This window comes from Agelaius phoeniceus (assembly GCF_051311805.1).
Source record: "Agelaius phoeniceus isolate bAgePho1 chromosome 6 unlocalized genomic scaffold, bAgePho1.hap1 SUPER_6_unloc_1, whole genome shotgun sequence".
In the NCBI taxonomy this organism is placed as follows: Eukaryota; Metazoa; Chordata; class Aves; order Passeriformes; family Icteridae; genus Agelaius; species Agelaius phoeniceus.
Genome location: NW_027509865.1, coordinates 695,895 through 711,467, shown reverse-complemented (window position 1 = coordinate 711,467; position 15,573 = coordinate 695,895). Strand labels below are relative to the sequence as shown.

At 50.6% G+C, this 15,573-nt stretch overlaps 1 protein-coding gene and 1 long non-coding RNA gene across 3 annotated transcripts in view; both read left to right on the top strand.

The window, feature by feature from the left end:
* LOC143692348 (uncharacterized) overlaps positions 1 to 2,846 on the top strand; it is a 7,375-nt gene extending 4,529 nt beyond the window's left edge. Inside the window, exons 3-7 of the mRNA XM_077172584.1 lie at positions 74 to 138; positions 759 to 822; positions 1,078 to 1,104; positions 1,462 to 1,516; positions 2,320 to 2,846. Of these exons, the coding sequence (XP_077028699.1) occupies positions 74 to 138; positions 759 to 822; positions 1,078 to 1,104; positions 1,462 to 1,516; positions 2,320 to 2,387 (279 nt within the window). The 3' untranslated portion in view covers positions 2,388 to 2,846. The remainder of the gene's footprint in view (positions 1 to 73; positions 139 to 758; positions 823 to 1,077; positions 1,105 to 1,461; positions 1,517 to 2,319) is intronic.
* Positions 2,847 to 6,425: 3,579 nt separating this feature from the next.
* On the top strand, positions 6,426 to 14,462 carry LOC143692349 (uncharacterized). Of its 2 annotated transcripts, XR_013180295.1 has the most exons (4): positions 6,426 to 6,627; positions 12,184 to 12,381; positions 13,847 to 14,045; positions 14,174 to 14,462. It is a non-coding gene; the product is annotated as an uncharacterized LOC143692349 (long non-coding RNA). The 2 variants fall into 2 exon arrangements; XR_013180294.1 differs by lacking the exon at positions 6,426 to 6,627 and having other exon boundaries at positions 11,737 to 12,381.
* The last annotated feature ends 1,111 nt before the right edge of the window (positions 14,463 to 15,573 follow it).

Here is a 15,573-nt window from a genome sequence, read left to right as displayed (position 1 = left end):
TTGATAATCCTATTTGAATATGCAGAACACGTGGGTATGTCCTGTAATATATCCTAGCTTTTCTTGTTTACAGGGTACTCAGAAAATATTTTTCCCTTCGAGTCCCACTGAAACATTCTCCGTGCAATCTCCGTTAAGGTCTGTGTTTACAAATAAGCCACCATCAGCTGAGATATTTGCCTGTGTACCTTTTCCTGTAATTCAGAGCTTGCGTTCTGTGGTTTTTATGATAAACCTATCAAACTTGCGAAACTGTTTTGCAAGTCTTAACCGTTGAAGGCAGCAAGAAGTGGTTTTAAAGGCTGTTCTTGAGCAGACAAAGGGGAAAAGTGTGAATTTGATGCTGAACTTGTCCTTTTTCATTTGACTTGCCTTGAATTATTTAGGAAGAGAGAGAACTAGAAAAAAGAGAGAAATAGAATTGGTTCTTGAGCCCTCCTAAAATGCTCCCCGTGATTCCGTGTGGAGCCAAAGTGAAGGGTGATGGAACAGAGCCCCTGTGCTTTAGAAGGAAATCAATTTCAACCTGATCTCCACCCTGAGTCTCCCTAATTTCTGTTTTTAAAATGCAAACTAAATTTAGGAAGTGTTGGGAGTTAGTATTTTGGGGAAGAAATGGCAGTTGCACAAACCGTTCCATTTCCCAGAGGCTCTGGGAAGGATTCATTTTGTAAGCGCTGTAACTGCCATCGGTTGGGGGTTCGGGGTTGGAATGTGCACTTGCCCTCCGATAAAGCACTCGTTCATTTGCATTTCAGTGCCAGGAGTCTGGAGAAACTGGAGAAGAGCCCAAGAGACATTTTTCATCCTGAGATACAAAAGGTAGGAAGTGACTTTTTTTGGTTTGGTTCTTTTTCTTTATGATTTCCTGGAAATAGAAGGAATTAAGTATAGATCCTACCGGTTTGTTTCTTCCAGTAGCTAATAAGAATAATAATAATAATCTAATACTACTTAAACTGTCTCTTTATCCATTGAGCTGGCCATTTCAAATCCAAACTTCTAAACACAAATAAAACCATCATCCTTGTAGAATCTTTAGTAGGAGGGGGCTAAAGATGCTGTTTTTGTTGACAGGATTTATTGGTTCTTGAAGGGCAAGAGGTGAGTACAAGCCTAACTACTTCTTGCTCACAGACCCGTCCGGTGAATACGGCTTTGTATTTGGATGGGCTTTTGATGACTTCTAAATCAATTGCTCGTTACAGTAAAAAGAAGTCATGTTTTTTTGAACCTGACAGCAAAAATAACTTGAAGCACCAACTTAATAATAATTGATCACCCGTCTAAGTTAATGATTTTATGCTATACTATCAAAGTTTAAAGGTAAATTATTGTGTAGTAGGAGATGGTATAAAATGTATGTTCTAACGTGTAGGATGTAGGCAAAGATTAGAGGAACCAAATTTTTATGTCTTCTGTTTGACTGTTCACCAAATAATATTTGGTTTTATTTTCCAGGGATCGGTGAATTTTAAATTTGGAGTCCTCTATGCTAAGGATGGTCAGCTTACAGGTGATGAAATGTTCAGTCATGGTGAGGTTTTCACCTTCTCCTTAATTGTTTTGCTCATCTGAAAAAAAAAAAAAAAAAAAAAAAAAAAAAAAGGTATGTTTATTATTTGTTACCCCGTTCTGTCCGTTTCCTCGGTATTTGCTGGAGCTCTGCTTACCCAAGCTTTGGGTAAAACAAGCTTTGGGTTCCTTCTGTCCCACTGGGTGTTGCCCAGTTTGGTTGCATCTGGTGAAATTCACCCTGAGCCCTTACAGAACCAGCTCAAACCAGGTGAGAGCCATTCGCAGCTCTCTCAGGACACCTGGAGGAGGATGGGTGACGTTTCTGAGCATCTGGCAAGTGTACTTCTATCAAAACTCGGCCTGTGCAATTTCTGGGGAAAACCCTTCTGTATCCTGAAGGGTTCCTCAAACTCTGTTGAGGATCCGGTTAGCAGTTGCTCACCTGGATGGTTCCAGCTCCTCAAGCTAACACTGGTACTCTTGCCCTGTAGTTTAGATCTATTGTAGTTTTGTTATTTTGCAAGATTTTACGTCTTTGGACAATAATGTGCATTTCACTCTTTGGAACCTCTCGGATCGTGCTTTGGTGCAGCACCACCTGATGGGACACTTGGCTGCTGTGCTGAAGGGCTTGGTTACTGGAATTGTAAATCCCGGAGAGTTTGTAAGTCTTCTGTCCCCAGGGAGGTGTCACGCTTTGTTCACCGTTGCTCTGTTTGTCGGGTGCTGCTTCTCGTCGGAGGTATTAACTTCAAACTGCCCTGTTCTTTTTTGAACTTTTTTTCCTGGTTCTCTCCGTAGGGCAGGGAAGGACTCTCGTATCCCGGTCGTCAGACTCAGCGCTGCCCGAGAAGATACAGAGACTGTAAAAATCATAAGAAGCAGCTAGGACTGCAGAGGAAACAAACTGGAGAGAACAAAAGGTGATATTGTTCTCCTTAGCCTGGATTAGAAACATCCACTGCGCTTTGATGCCGGTGGCTGCCAGGGGCTCGTTAGGTCTCTTTAGGCAGGTGTAGGTGTTCACTTGTAGGTTCTATTTTTTGGCAAAGGACCACGAGAGAAGTTTATTTATAGATCCAAATAAACATTCATCTTATCTGAACATAACCTGTCATCCCCTTTCTGACATTAAGGACTCCTGTATAAATACTTGGGGGGGTTTTCTTTGTCGTTTCTGAATGGTTCCATTTTGCCGGCTACTTGAACAAATCTGAGGGGGTTTAATTGCATACTGCTTCCTTGAAATTCTGTTGGTCTCTGCTTGGAACCCTTCTTGTACTGCTTAATGAAAGACTTCGGATGGTGTTTTCTTGCCTGTTTGTGGTTAAGGTCATGCTCTGATGCATTTACAGAAGCCATGGCAGGAGAGAGTCAGCTGCTGGAGAAGAGGAGACAGTACTATCCCTGTGCAGCACGGAACTGTGCCACTGCTGTGTCATCAGCTGTGTCTGCACTGAAAGTAGCCACCTTCACTTGTAGGTAGCTCCTTGGTGCTTTAGGACACGCTGAGGGATTTATTCCTTTTGGGATCCACGATGAGAATTCCCAAGAGAGGTAGTAGTAATAAGGTCTGAGATTGGAAAAAAGCCTGTGTCCTTGGAATGTTGTTGTTGTCGTCAAAAGTTAATTTTTCCTTCTTTCTTAGCCAGTAGTCAGCTTTTTGCTTTATTTTTTGTGGTATCAGTATTTGATTGTTTAAAAAATTGCTTCAAAAGAACTGCAGTGGCTGGCCACCAGGACCTTGTTCAGATTTGCCTATTTACTTGTAGCTAAAACCTTTCCATATTGTTTATCATTCTATTGAAGAAACTGCTGCCCAGTCAACTAAGAACTGAACATCTCTCTGTCTAGGACATGGGGAGAGGATTTAGGTCATGTCTTTGTTTCCAGAAAAAAGTTCCAGTGTAGTTTCTAACTAGAGGAAAAGGGGGGGGGGGGGGGTGTGAAGACTCGGGGCTCTGATGCCGTTGGGGGCACCCCGAGGTGCCCAGGAGAGGGAGCCCCGCTGCGGTGCAGGAGCAGGTATGTTATCACGTACTAGAGAGCAAATTATAAATAGAAATATGAAAATTATAAGTATAAAAATATTTTTTAGATCGTTAAAGAAAGCGGTTTTTTTAACTTGTCAATAGGCAGGGTTTTGATGATAAAAATGATAAATACAAAGAATATGAAGGTAGAAATCTAAGTCTAGAAAGATATCATAAATACATACAGATAAAGTTTAAAACTAGAAGAAAAAATCAGTTGCAGCAGTAGATACGATACATAATATAAATAATACTTTAAATACATGTCTAGAATTTTATAGATATTATAGATAATTATTAATAGATTGCATCAAAAGAAACGATAAATATAAATGTGAGTATAATTACACAAAGTATAAAAATATTTCGATACTGTTTAAAAGAAGGTGTTTTCGTGTATTTATTTGGTTAGAGATGGGGTTTTTCTTTGGATTAATAGACGTATTCTAGAAATATAAATCTAACTGTAGAGAGATCCAATCGATAGAGGAGGCTATTTCTAAAACCACAACCGAACGCCGCCGCCTTCGGGGGAATCGCACGAGCTCGGCCGAAGCAAGGCGAGAGCGGCCGACCCTGACGGCCTCGAGCGAACCGAGGCGAGGCTTCCGAGGCTGCCTGAAGCGAAGCGAGCCGAGCTCAGGCGAAGCGAGCCTGCTGCTCTCGTGCGCGCTGCTTAGCGCCAGTGCGCTCCCAGCCTAATGAGCTCCTGCCCGAGCCCGCGCTCCCGGTCGTGTCCGCGCCGTGGCCGGGCCGCCCGCGGGACGCGGCAGCGGGAGAGCCCCGAGCCGGGCGAGCTGAACGGGAGGCGGCGGCGCTTGCCCGCCCGCCGTCGGGGAGCCGAGGCGAGGCGAGCGGAGCCGAGGCGCGCCGAAGGCACAGAGCGGCTGGGAGTTGGGCCGAAGCGAGGCGAGCTCGGCCGAAGAGGCGAATGCAGGCGCCAAGAGCCGAGTTGAGGCGCCAAGAGCCGACTGGAGCCGAGCGTCTCCGGAGCGAGCCGAGCTCCGCCGAGCGCCGCAGCATCCCGGGCAGGGCGAGGCGCCGGGCCGGGCTCGGGGTGCAGTCGGGGCTCTGGGGGGCTTCCCCGCCTGTCCCTCTCTCTAGCCCTCCTTCCTTCTCCCCGTCTTCGCCTTCTCTCGCTCCCTTTCCCCCATTCCCTCTCCCCCCGCAAAGCCGGCTCCTTCCTGTCCTGTCCCTAGCCCGCTACTCCCTTCTGTTCCCCCTGTCTCCTTCCTCTGCCCAGCCTCCGTGTACCCTCGTCCCGGGCTTTCCCTTCCCGTGCCGCTTTCCTGCACAGCCCGAGCTCCCTCGCCGCCCTTTGTCGTGCCCTGCTCTCGCTCCTCTCTTCCCGTGCCCCCTTTCCTTCTTTGCCCCGCAGCAGCGGGGCTCGGGCTGCCGGAGAATAAAGCCCCGAGGACCGGAGCCCGGCGCCCCTGGGCCCTTGCGGGAGTCCCCGCGCGGGGCCGGAGGCTCTCGGCGGATCCCCCCGTGCCGCTCAAGCAGCGCGGCCGACAGCGCCGGAGCTGCGGCTTTGCCGGCATCGCGCTGAGAGCGGCCCCCGCTCCGTGCCGGGCCGTCCCCGCCGTCTGTGCCGCTCCCTCTCTCGCTGCCCCTGGCCCGTGACAGCGAGGCTGGGCAGGAACCTCAAGCCTTCTGGGGGCTGCCCCCCCTTTCTTGTTGCAGCAGAATCCCTTGCTGGGGCTATGCACGTGTGGGAAGGGCTTGGGGGAAGCGCTGCGCTGCTGTCCGGGGCAGTCGGATTCGTTCGGAGCCTTCTTTGGGGGTCAGGGAAAGGCGGGGTGAAGACTCGGGGCTCTGATGCCGTTGGGGGCAGCCCAAGGTGCCCGGGAGAGGGAGCCCCACGGCGGTGCAGGAGCAGGTGGGGGGCGGGCGAGGGGCGGGGGTCACGCTGGGTGCCGTCCCCCAGAGGGACCCAAAGCTGCCACCAAATGCACAGGGAGGGGTGAGTGGGTGTAGGATGCTAAAACCTGGCAAGGCATTCGGTTTTCTAGGTATTGCTAAAGAATAGGAATTGGTCTCTAAACTCAGCTGGGGAGAAACCCTCTCTATGCACTCATTTGTTTACAGGAATGTAGAAGGTTCCGACTGGAGATGCGTAGTAGTTCTGAAGATATTGCCGTGAGGTTTTGATCTAGGAACGGACCGAGCTGTGCCCTGGAACCCTCAGAACAGCTGCAGGGGCTGAAGGCGATAGAAAGGGCTCTCTGGCACCTTTTGCCTCCGTTCTCTGCCAGCGCCCAAAGCGTGTCGCAGTCCCGGAAGAGGCGCTTGTCATCCCGAGAGCCAAAAGGAAGACGTGTCAAATCCCAGCTCTGCCTTGTGTTTCGTGTGGGTTTTTTACTTCGTATTGATGTCATTCCAGAGAGCAAGGAAAGAAGAAATGGGACCGGCTCCCACTATTACTATGTGAAGGCTTTCTTGAAAGGCTGCTGTATTTCTATTGTCCTTTTCCACTCCAAGCTTGACTTTTGCCCTCGTTTTTCGAGCTCTGCTGCATTGGGTGTCCCAAGGAGGGCGGGGTTCCTCAGCAGGGCTCTTAGGAGGCGGCGCTGATTCTGCTTTTTCTGAAGGCGTCTCAAAGCGTGCTACCAGAATGACAGTTTTGTGCACTGGAAAGCTTTCCCTCAGTGCCATCAGCGCACGTCCGTGTCTGAATTGTGGAAGCAGACGGACTAAGAACAGCCAGCACCCGGAGCAGATTTCTGTTGGCTCTGTGTCTGTGAGAAGCGGGCTGTGTGCTGGACGGGGAGAGGCGCTGTTGGAGAGTGGCATCAGCGCCAGGTGTGAGCTGTGAGGATGATGAGGGGCCGGCTCCTGCCGGGGGGGGGGGGTGCGAGGCTGTTTTAGGGGGAGGCTTCGCCTCAGCTGCCTTTTGCATGGAGCTGCTGAGTAGAGGGGTTCATGGGGGGGCTCCCGGGGCTGTCTCATGGAAGGACTGCGAGAGCTTCTCGCAGCGTCTGGGCGAACACCTGGATACGCGCTTGGATCCGCGGAGCATCGCTTCAAGGAGGTGCCGAGGGACGAATCTTTGTGCCGGGAAGCAGCAGCCGAACGGGTGAGCGCGTGTGGATTTGGAGCGGGGACTTTGGTCCTTTCCCTTTTCAATTGGATCTTGGCAGTCCCCCCTCCCCGCTTCCCCAGGAACAAAAAGGGAGCTTGTGAAGACAAAAGAAATGAAGGAGAGGCAAGCAGCTACTCTCCTAATCTTGTCTGTGTTGGAACTGGGGGGGATCCGCTTTCGCTTGCGGTTCCAAGGATGTCGGTTGAAGGAAAAGCTGCCTTTTCCCGGCTGTTAGGGGTATCCCAGGGGTGACAGGGAATCCCTGCGTTCCATTTGAACGGGAATGGGCAAAGTAGTGTTGTCATCGGATGGCTTTGATTTGAAGGTAGCCAGCCCATTTTCATCATCCTAAGGTTTAAATGGAGGGGACAGCGCTGGTGTCCCTCCTTTGCAAGGGTTTGAATGGAGGTCAAAATCCCCCTTTGCACATGGCTTGAAGGATTTCATTGGAGGAAAGCCCCTTCTTTTCTGCTCTCCTAGGGGATGAACTTGAAGGGGAGAAGCCATTTCTTTGCCCTTGTTGAAGCGAGGTGAGCGCCGCCCGCGGCGTCAGTTTCGGGGTTGAGTTGCGGGAAGCCGCAGCTCTGGCGGCGTTTGCAGGGCTGCAGTCGGGCTGTGCCGCTGCATTTGAGGGCGCTTCTTGTGGCCGCGGCCCGGCCCGGAGCGTTGCCGCTCGGGAGCGCTGCCGGCCCGGGCCGGGCGGGTGCCGAGGCGCACGGGGAATTTGGCGCGGCAGCGGCGGAGCCGCTTTGCCGGTGCGAGCCGCCGTGCGGAGCCGAGGGCAGCTGGCGCCGGGCCGGCCAAGGGCGGCAGAGGCGGCGCGGGCGCTGCTGCGCCGGCCCGGCCGGTGCCGGCCGCTCTGTCCGCTCCGGGCGCGGGGCTCGGGCGCCGCCGGGGCCCCCCGGGCAGGGGGAGCGGGCGGGGGCGGGGGGGTCTCCGGGGCGGCGCCGCCCCTGCGCGCCGGAGCAGCCGCCGGAGGAGCCGCTTTGCCGCCGGGAGCCGCGCTCCGTCCGGGGCCGGCAGCGCGGGGTTGGGCTGCCGCAAGTTCTTGGGTGTCGCAGTTCGGAGGTGGCTTTGTAGGGATCCATCGCACGGGTTTGTTCTGGTCGCAGTGGGTGTGCGCTAAGGGCTATGGCGTTCTTCCTGACCGGTACGGTTCTCGGTTCGGGTGGTGACGATCAAGGTTTGGTTTGAATCGAGTTCTGTAGTCGGATATTTTTTTTTGCCGGGCTATTCTGCTTTTAAAGGCGTGCAATGGTTTCTACGGGTCGTTGCGTGAAGCAGCGGCTCGGATTTTAACTCTGTCGCCGTGGCTTTTATTAGCGTGGGCGTGTAGCGTTTGTTTCGGTGGGTTCGAGGTGGCGTCGTGTCGTTAATAGCAGCGGGGTTTTTAAAATCTCTCTAATTGCGTTTGTGTTTCTCGTCTTCCAGGGCTTTTATTTCTTTGGTTTGCTTGATTGTAGTGTACGTTTTATTGTGACGGATCCTTTGGGAGATCTTGTCAATGGTTACGTTTCTCTTTCGGCTTTGTGTTTATTTCTGGGTGGTATTTTTATTTTGATCGAATGAGGCTCTATGCGTTTATTCTTCAGTTGGGAATATTTTTTTTTGAGGTAAATTAAAGTTGCTTTGGTTTGGGGGACTTTTGTTTTACAAATGTATTTTCTTTTGGTTTTTTTTTTTTTCTTTTTTTCTTTTTTTTCTTTTCGTTTCTTGTTGTCCTTTGACGTATTTGGTGGTTATTGATCAGTTTTATTTTTGGGAACGTGGGTATTTATATGGTGGGTCTTTTTAAGTAGGGTTTTTTTGGTTTTTTTTTTTGGGTAGTTATTTTCTTATTTTTTAGTGGTTGAGATTTTTTGGTTTTTTTCTATTTCGTTCATTAGTTCGCTTTCTAAAGTTCTTTTGACAGAGTATTGCTTATTCTTTGAGTTAGCGTAGATGTAGAACTTCGGTTAGTTTTTAAAATAACGTTCAGGGTCAGTGGCACTGATTGGAGTTGAGCGAGTTGGTTTGGGTTTTTTTAGAGGTTTTTGTGATTTGCTGCGTGTGTTTCTCCAGGGTTTTCTTTTCGTTTGGTTCCATTTTTCTGATGTGATGAGAACTGTTAGTGAAAAGAGTGTTGTGTGTTTTTTTCGCTGGCAGTTGTTTGGCTGGTGGAGGTATCTTGATGGTTTTGGAAGACATTGGTGGGAATTCGATGCTGTTTGTTTTGTCATTGCATTTAGGAATTGGATTTTAAATGTAAAATTCTAAGGATAGCTATCTTTAAACAAAACGAGTAGATGTGTAGAAATGGGAATAAACTTTTTTTTTGATCTATTCGATCTCTATTTAAAATTTAACAGGTAACTTAAGTCATGATATATTCCAATAAGATATTGTATTTTTCAAAGAGCATTGCGTATGTTGATAGATATATCAATAGAGATGCTAAATATAAACACAGCTCAAAGGAAATTTTAAATCTAGAAATGTGTTCGAATCTATGCAGATATATATATATATCAAATTATTAAAGGATTGTAAATGTAAAGTGACATAAATCCATACAACACGTAATACAAGCGATACCGTATATATCTTATGATGGTATATTATAGGAAACAGCTATAAATCTAGTACATCGCTATGATATAATGTGTAAAACTTTATAGATATGGTAACTGTAAATACAACAACATTATTAAAAGTAGTTTAAAAGAAAGGATGGTTTTGTTTTTTACTTGGCAAAAGCAGGGGTTTTATTATAAAAACTACAAATACAAATGATAGAAAGGTAGAAATCTACTTGTAAAACGATCTCATGAATACATCAAGATGGATATAAAAATTGAAACTATTAGAAAAAAGAAGTTGTAGCAGTAGATTTGGTACATGATAAAAATAATGATTTATCTCTATGATGTGAATAATAGATATGTGCTATGTAATGATGAATGGAATGCATCAGTCTAAACGGTGACTATAAAAGTGAATATAATTATGCAAGCTCTAAATATAAAACTATTTCAATAGAGTTGAAAAGAAGGGTTTTTTGGTATTTGTTTGGTTAGAGATGGGATTTTTTTTGGAAGAATAAAAGTGTGATAGAAATCTAAATGGAAGTCTAGACATATACAATCAATATATAATGACATTGCTACAACCACAAAGTATGAATAAATACAGATAATAGGAATAGGCATAATAGATGGTATAAAGGACGTAACACATCACTGTCCGGTCTAAATATGGGTGTGAATAGAACTAGAAAAACTAGAACTATCAAATTTATTTCAAGAAGGCATGAAAGAAAGGGGGCTTATTTGGTTCTTGTTTGGTAAGAGGCAGGTTTTTGGCATTTATTTTTCGAGGAGTTTTTGGGGGGGATGGCCCCTGTTCTTTTTTGCCGCCTTGGCCGCCCGCAGGCCCAAGGCGCGCGGCGCCCCCGGCTGGGGTGGGCGGCAGTGCTGCCGCCTTGTGGGCAGAGCGCGGTACTGCAGCCCGGCGCCGCCGCCAGGCAGCCCTCTTGGGCGTGGCGCGTGGCGGAGTTTGTTTGACCTTCTGAAAATGGCGGCAAAAAGGGCGGGAAAGCGGAGGACCCTGGTGTGTCTATGCGGACTGCCTGCACGGAACACCGACGCCGGCGCAGCCCCGGCGGGATTTTTGTGGCGTTTTAGGTGTACCCGACACGGGCTGTGGGGTCAGCGGCGCCGCGGGCGGGCGTATTTTGGCGTGTTTCTGACCGGCATGTGAGTAACCGCCTCTCTCGCCCGAGGGGGTCCTCTCTCGGCCGCCATGTTGGGAGTGGCGCGTCACCACTGTCGCGGGAGTTTGTTTGACCTTCTGAAAATGGCGGCCAAAAGGGCGGGAAAGCGGAGGACCCCGGTGTGTCTATCCGGACTGCCTGCACGGAACACCGACGCCGGCGCAGCCCCGGCGGGATTTTCTCTTGCGTTTCAGGTGTGCCCGACACGGGCTGTGTGGTCAGCGGCGCCGCGGGCGGGCGTATTTTGGCGTGTTTCTGACCGGCATGTGAGTAACCGCCTCTCTCGCCCGAGGGGGGGGGGGGGGGGGGGTCCTCTCTCGGCCGCCATGTTGGGAGTGGCGCGTCACCACTGTCGCGGGAGTTTGTTTGACCTTCTGAAAATGGCGGCCAAAAGAGCAGGGATATCGCGGACCCGGGAGTCTGCCGCCCTGTGGCCAGAGCCCGGTACTGCAGCCCCCCGAGCCAGCGCCCCGCCCCTCGCTGCTGGCTGCCGGGGGCGGGGCAAGGGCGTGGCTGCCGAGCGAGGCAAGGGCGAGGGGCGGGAGCGAGGGGCGGGCGGGAGCGAGGGGCGGGCGGGGCGGCCTCGGTAAATGGCCGGGAGGGGTGAAAGACGTTCAGGAGTGCAAAAGGGACACGATGGCTGAGAAGAATGGCCGGGGGGGGGGGCGCGGCCCGGCGGGGCCGCTTTCGGCGGGCGGCGGAGGCGCGGTCGCAGCGCTCCGCGGGCCGGGGGCAGCGAGCAGGGGCGGGCGAACGCTGTCGGAACGGGAACGGGGCTGCACCCCCCCCGAGCCCGCGCACGCGCCTCTCGCGCGGCGGAAGCGACGGCGGGCCGGAAAATCCCGGCGGGGCGGCGGCGCTGCCCGCCCTTTGTGCCGCCAGCTTTGCAAGGTAAGACCGCCCGCCCCGTCCCGCCCCGCCCCGTCCCGCCGCCCTCCGGTGTCTGTAAACAGACGGACTCCCTCTGGCTTCCCACTTCTCCGTGCTGGAGAGTGGGAGAAAGGTCCGTGCTGCTTGCCGTGTCCTCGGTGGGCAGAGAGCTCTGACCTTGCCTTGCATGGGCTGCTGAGGATTGGATCCTTGGGGATGTGCTTTGATGCATTTAGTGACCTTTACAGATTTCTTTCCCTGCTTTTTTCAGTTCACAGAATCATGGAAGAATTCAGGTTGCAAGGGGCTCTAAAGATCACCTCATTCCAAGGCTGCTGCCGCCGTGGGCAGGGACGTGCTTCCATCGAGCAGCTTGCTCAGAGCTTCATCGCAGAGCACCGAGGGGCCTTGAGCACTTGCAGCGATGGGGCAGCCCCAGGACCTCTGAGCAACCTGTGTCCTGTGCCAGCCAGGTGCCAGAGGAGGAAGGAAGCCCTTCCCACCTGGAGCAGAGGCTGCGTAGCCTTGTGTCACCGAGCGTGTGAGACAGAAAGGCCCTTCCTTTCTGGAGGGGTAACAACACTCAAAGCTCTTTCTCGGGACAAGCCGAGCAATGGAAGGCCAAAGGAGCCTTCAGTTCTTCCAGCAGCTTTGGGAACAACTTGAAGGAGGAGCAGAGCTGGCCTGGTGCCTGCCGGCTCTGCAGGCAGTGGGCATGGCAAAGCTGCAGCTGCATCTGTCTTCTTGGCTGAGGCTTTATAAATGAGGCGCTTTTCTGTAGTTCCTTTTCAGGCATGACGTGCAAGTTGCCCCTAGAAGTCCAAAGGCAGCTGTTTTCTTAGCAGAAGGAAGTCAGGAGGAGGCAAAGCCAGCAGCTAAGTCTGGATAAAAAACTTGGCTAACCTCTTTTCCCCCCCTCCTCCAAACAGGCAATTGTGAAGCACTCAGCAGAGATCTGCCCAGGAGGAAAAGCAGAGCCAATCTCTGAGAAGAAGGGACGTGCGAGCTCTGGCGAGGACGGCTGCTCCCCCTGGCCTTGGTGTGGGACCTCCTGAGCTGCCATTCCTGTGGTGGGAGTGTTCCTCCTCTCCTCCGGCCAAGCCAGAGACCGCCTAGGGAAGGAGCAGGTAAGGTTGAAGTACCGAGGTCTCCCAGGTAAGAAGTGACACGGCAAAAGGAAATGGCCTCAACTTGCAGCAGGGAAGGCTTAGATTGGATTGGAGGGAAAATTTCTTCACTGAAAGGGTGCTGAGGCGTAGGAGCAGGCTGCCCAGGGAAGTCCCCATGCCTGGAGACATGTCAAGGATGTCAAGATGTGGTGTTTAGGGACCTGATTTGGGGGGGCAGCAGCTGGGCTCGATGTCCTTAGAAGGCTTTTCCAAGCGCAAGGATGCTACGGATCCTATGCTTCTGGAAAGCCTTGACCCCTCTGGCTCTAGCACAGCACCTGGATGCTGACAAAATGAGGCTGGTCATAGAGCCTGGAGGTCCCTGTGCCACAGGGAGAGGACAAGCCGGTGTCACCTGCAGGGAGGGTCTCATCCCCAGAAAGCAGTCAGTGACTCCGTCCCTGCCTGGGGCTCTGGGTGCGCCCTCGGGGGGCGGGGGACAACACCTGCCCTCAGGTGTCCCTCTGGGCACCTGGGAAGGGAACCAGGTCCATCCGTGCGGCAGCTGCAGGGCTTGCAGGCTTTGGGGCTTTGCAGCTGTGTGCCTTGTCACAAGGTGGCAGGGACGTGACACTGCCTGGCAACGCTGCTGGCCTCGGATCCTTGCTGCTCTCATCCTTATCCCATATGGATTTAGCAGCAATCTTCTGTCTTTGCTTTCAAACTGTCCTTGGGAGAGTTCCAAGAGAGGGTCATTAGTTATTTCAAAGCCTACATCTTTTACCTCTTGGCACTGAAGAGAAAAGACACAAACCTGCTTTGCATCCTTCTGCCTGGAAGTCATTGTGACACGGGGAAGGGAGGAAGGGGCTGGCCGGGGTCAGCCTCTGCTGAGCCTCAGCTCTAGCTGCTCCTGCTCACAGGGTAAAGCCAAAAGCTGTCGTGATCAAAAACGCAGGCCGCCCTTCTGACCTGAGTCACAGGGGCCGTTTCTTCTGAATGAATCAAGGTGGGAAATCATTCTTGGAGCTTCAGAAGAAAAAAAACCCCAGAACCGTAGGTACGTTTGTAAGAGTGGGTATGTACGTACATTTCCTTCGATGAAGAAGAAAATCTTAGAAATATCATGTCACGTCTGGCTTCCTAGAGAAGATCATGAACTCTGGGCTTCTGAAAGCAAATGGCTGTGCATTTATAGGAGCGTTTCCCTTCTTTTTATGTGCCTCCCCCAGTCATCTTCTACCCTTGCCTACGGCAAGGAGAGTGCGGTGATTTGGCTGCTCCGCTCTGCCGAGGTTGTTGCAAGCTGTGTAGCAGGGAGTGAGGCCTTTTGTGGCTGCTCATCAGACATTTTCCTACAGCCTTCTCCCTGCAATGGTAAAATGAGACTTGTGTTAGCGAGCAGTCAAGTAGAGCAGGTAACATTAGAAAAGAATTGTTTCTGAGCTGCTGTTCACTAGCACGTGTTTCCCCTTTCCGGCAGAGTGCAGCCGCCCAAGAAGGGATTTTTTGTGGCTCAGCCAGATGTGCTCCCGCCTCCCACCGAGACACTGAAACGGAGCTGAGTTTGCATTCCAATGTCTTGGAACAGAGGTTCATGGGAAGTTTTCTCAGCTATCTAAGGCATGGAGCCCTGGAGCCAAGTCAGCCTGAGCTGCTGCGTGCTTGCTGTGAGCCTTGAGGTGAGCGCACATCGTTGCGGGCTTGGGATTGATTGAAATGTGCTAAGGAAACCAGCTCTGGGGAGGGAGGGAGGGAGGAAGGGAAATGCTCTCCTAACATGTCCCAATTCTTCTGTCAAACTCATCAGGGCAGGACAGCGTTCAGACTGAAAGTGTAAGAAGATGTGGAGGGAGACAGAGAATCTGACAGGAGCACCGGACTCACAAGTGCATGAATTTTGCTTTTTGCTTGGATTCAAACTCGGAAGTTGTAAGGAATTTGGGAAGGAGAAGGGACATTTCAGAAGGAGAAGAAGAAAAAGAAGTTGTTGTTGCTGTTGTTACAGCCCTGGCAAAATCTTTGGTTCTAGCTAATAAAGGAAGCTAGTTGAAATAAAAAAAAAGAAAAAAATGGGTTTTTTTTCCTTCGCTGTTGTATTCGTTGGTGGGTCGTTATAGGGTGTGTTGTTTTATTTCTTGGTCTTATTAACTCTGTGTAAATAGTTTTTTGAGTGAAGCTCACTTTCTGTACGTGTTGGTTTGTATTTGAGGTAGGATTAATTTCAAGAGGTTTCTTTCCTAGACTTCTGATAGGTATTCCTGGGATTTTGGTTTTGTTTACTGTGTGTATCAACAGAGAGATTTGGTAGGGCCAGCTGGGCTGCTGGAGTTTTGGGTGTTAATTTATTAGATGGCTTTTGTTAAATACAGAATAATTATGTAAGTTAACAGCAAATTACCCAATTTATCTAGGTAAGCTACCTAAACACAATGCTTTATGTCTTACCATTTTTCTGTTCTTCTGCTCCAAGTAGTTGTGTCAAAAAAGAAAGCGCTGTTATTTTTCTGAAGAGCTTTCTTCTATAACAAGGCCTTTACTCCCTTTGAATTTGAGTCAGAGGAGCCAAACAGCTGCAGCTGCTCTGTGGGCTTTTATATTTGGTGGGATTAGCCCCCTCCCTTTTCCCAGGCATCATGGGAATGGGAGGCGGGCACCATCATGGGTATATTAACCCCAGCTTTTGCTGAGGGGCTTCATTCCCTCTCTGGGGTGTGCTGGGGTGAGAGCTCTCCTGTTATTTCGGTGAAGGGCCTCTTTTAGCTTAGCTTGCTTTCAGCAGGTGTTTCTGGGCATCTAAAGCAATAGAGGCTTGGAAGATACTGTGAAGAAAATGGCATGGAATACAGGGAGTATTTAAGGTGACGATTTCGGATTTTGTGTTTAGGGGTGATAAAGCGTATCTGCAATTTCTGGTTTTGTTCTTGTTTTGTGTTTTTATAGTTTTTAGGAGGTGCACAGCTTCCAGAGATCCCAGGTTGTGTCAAGCACAGCACTTCTTTCAGCAGATTCATCATGTCACAAGAGGCATCTGCCCAGTGTTAAAAATGATGTTTGAGATTGAGGCTTCAGGTGAGTTGAGGGTTGTGACTAGGAGAGGGAGGGTGAGCAGGTATCCAGTTAGGAGTTATTGGGGGGCAGGGGGGTTTGCAGGCAGCAGGGTGAGAAAGGGTGTTTATTTGAGGGCCCCCCCACACAAGGCTTTTCAGA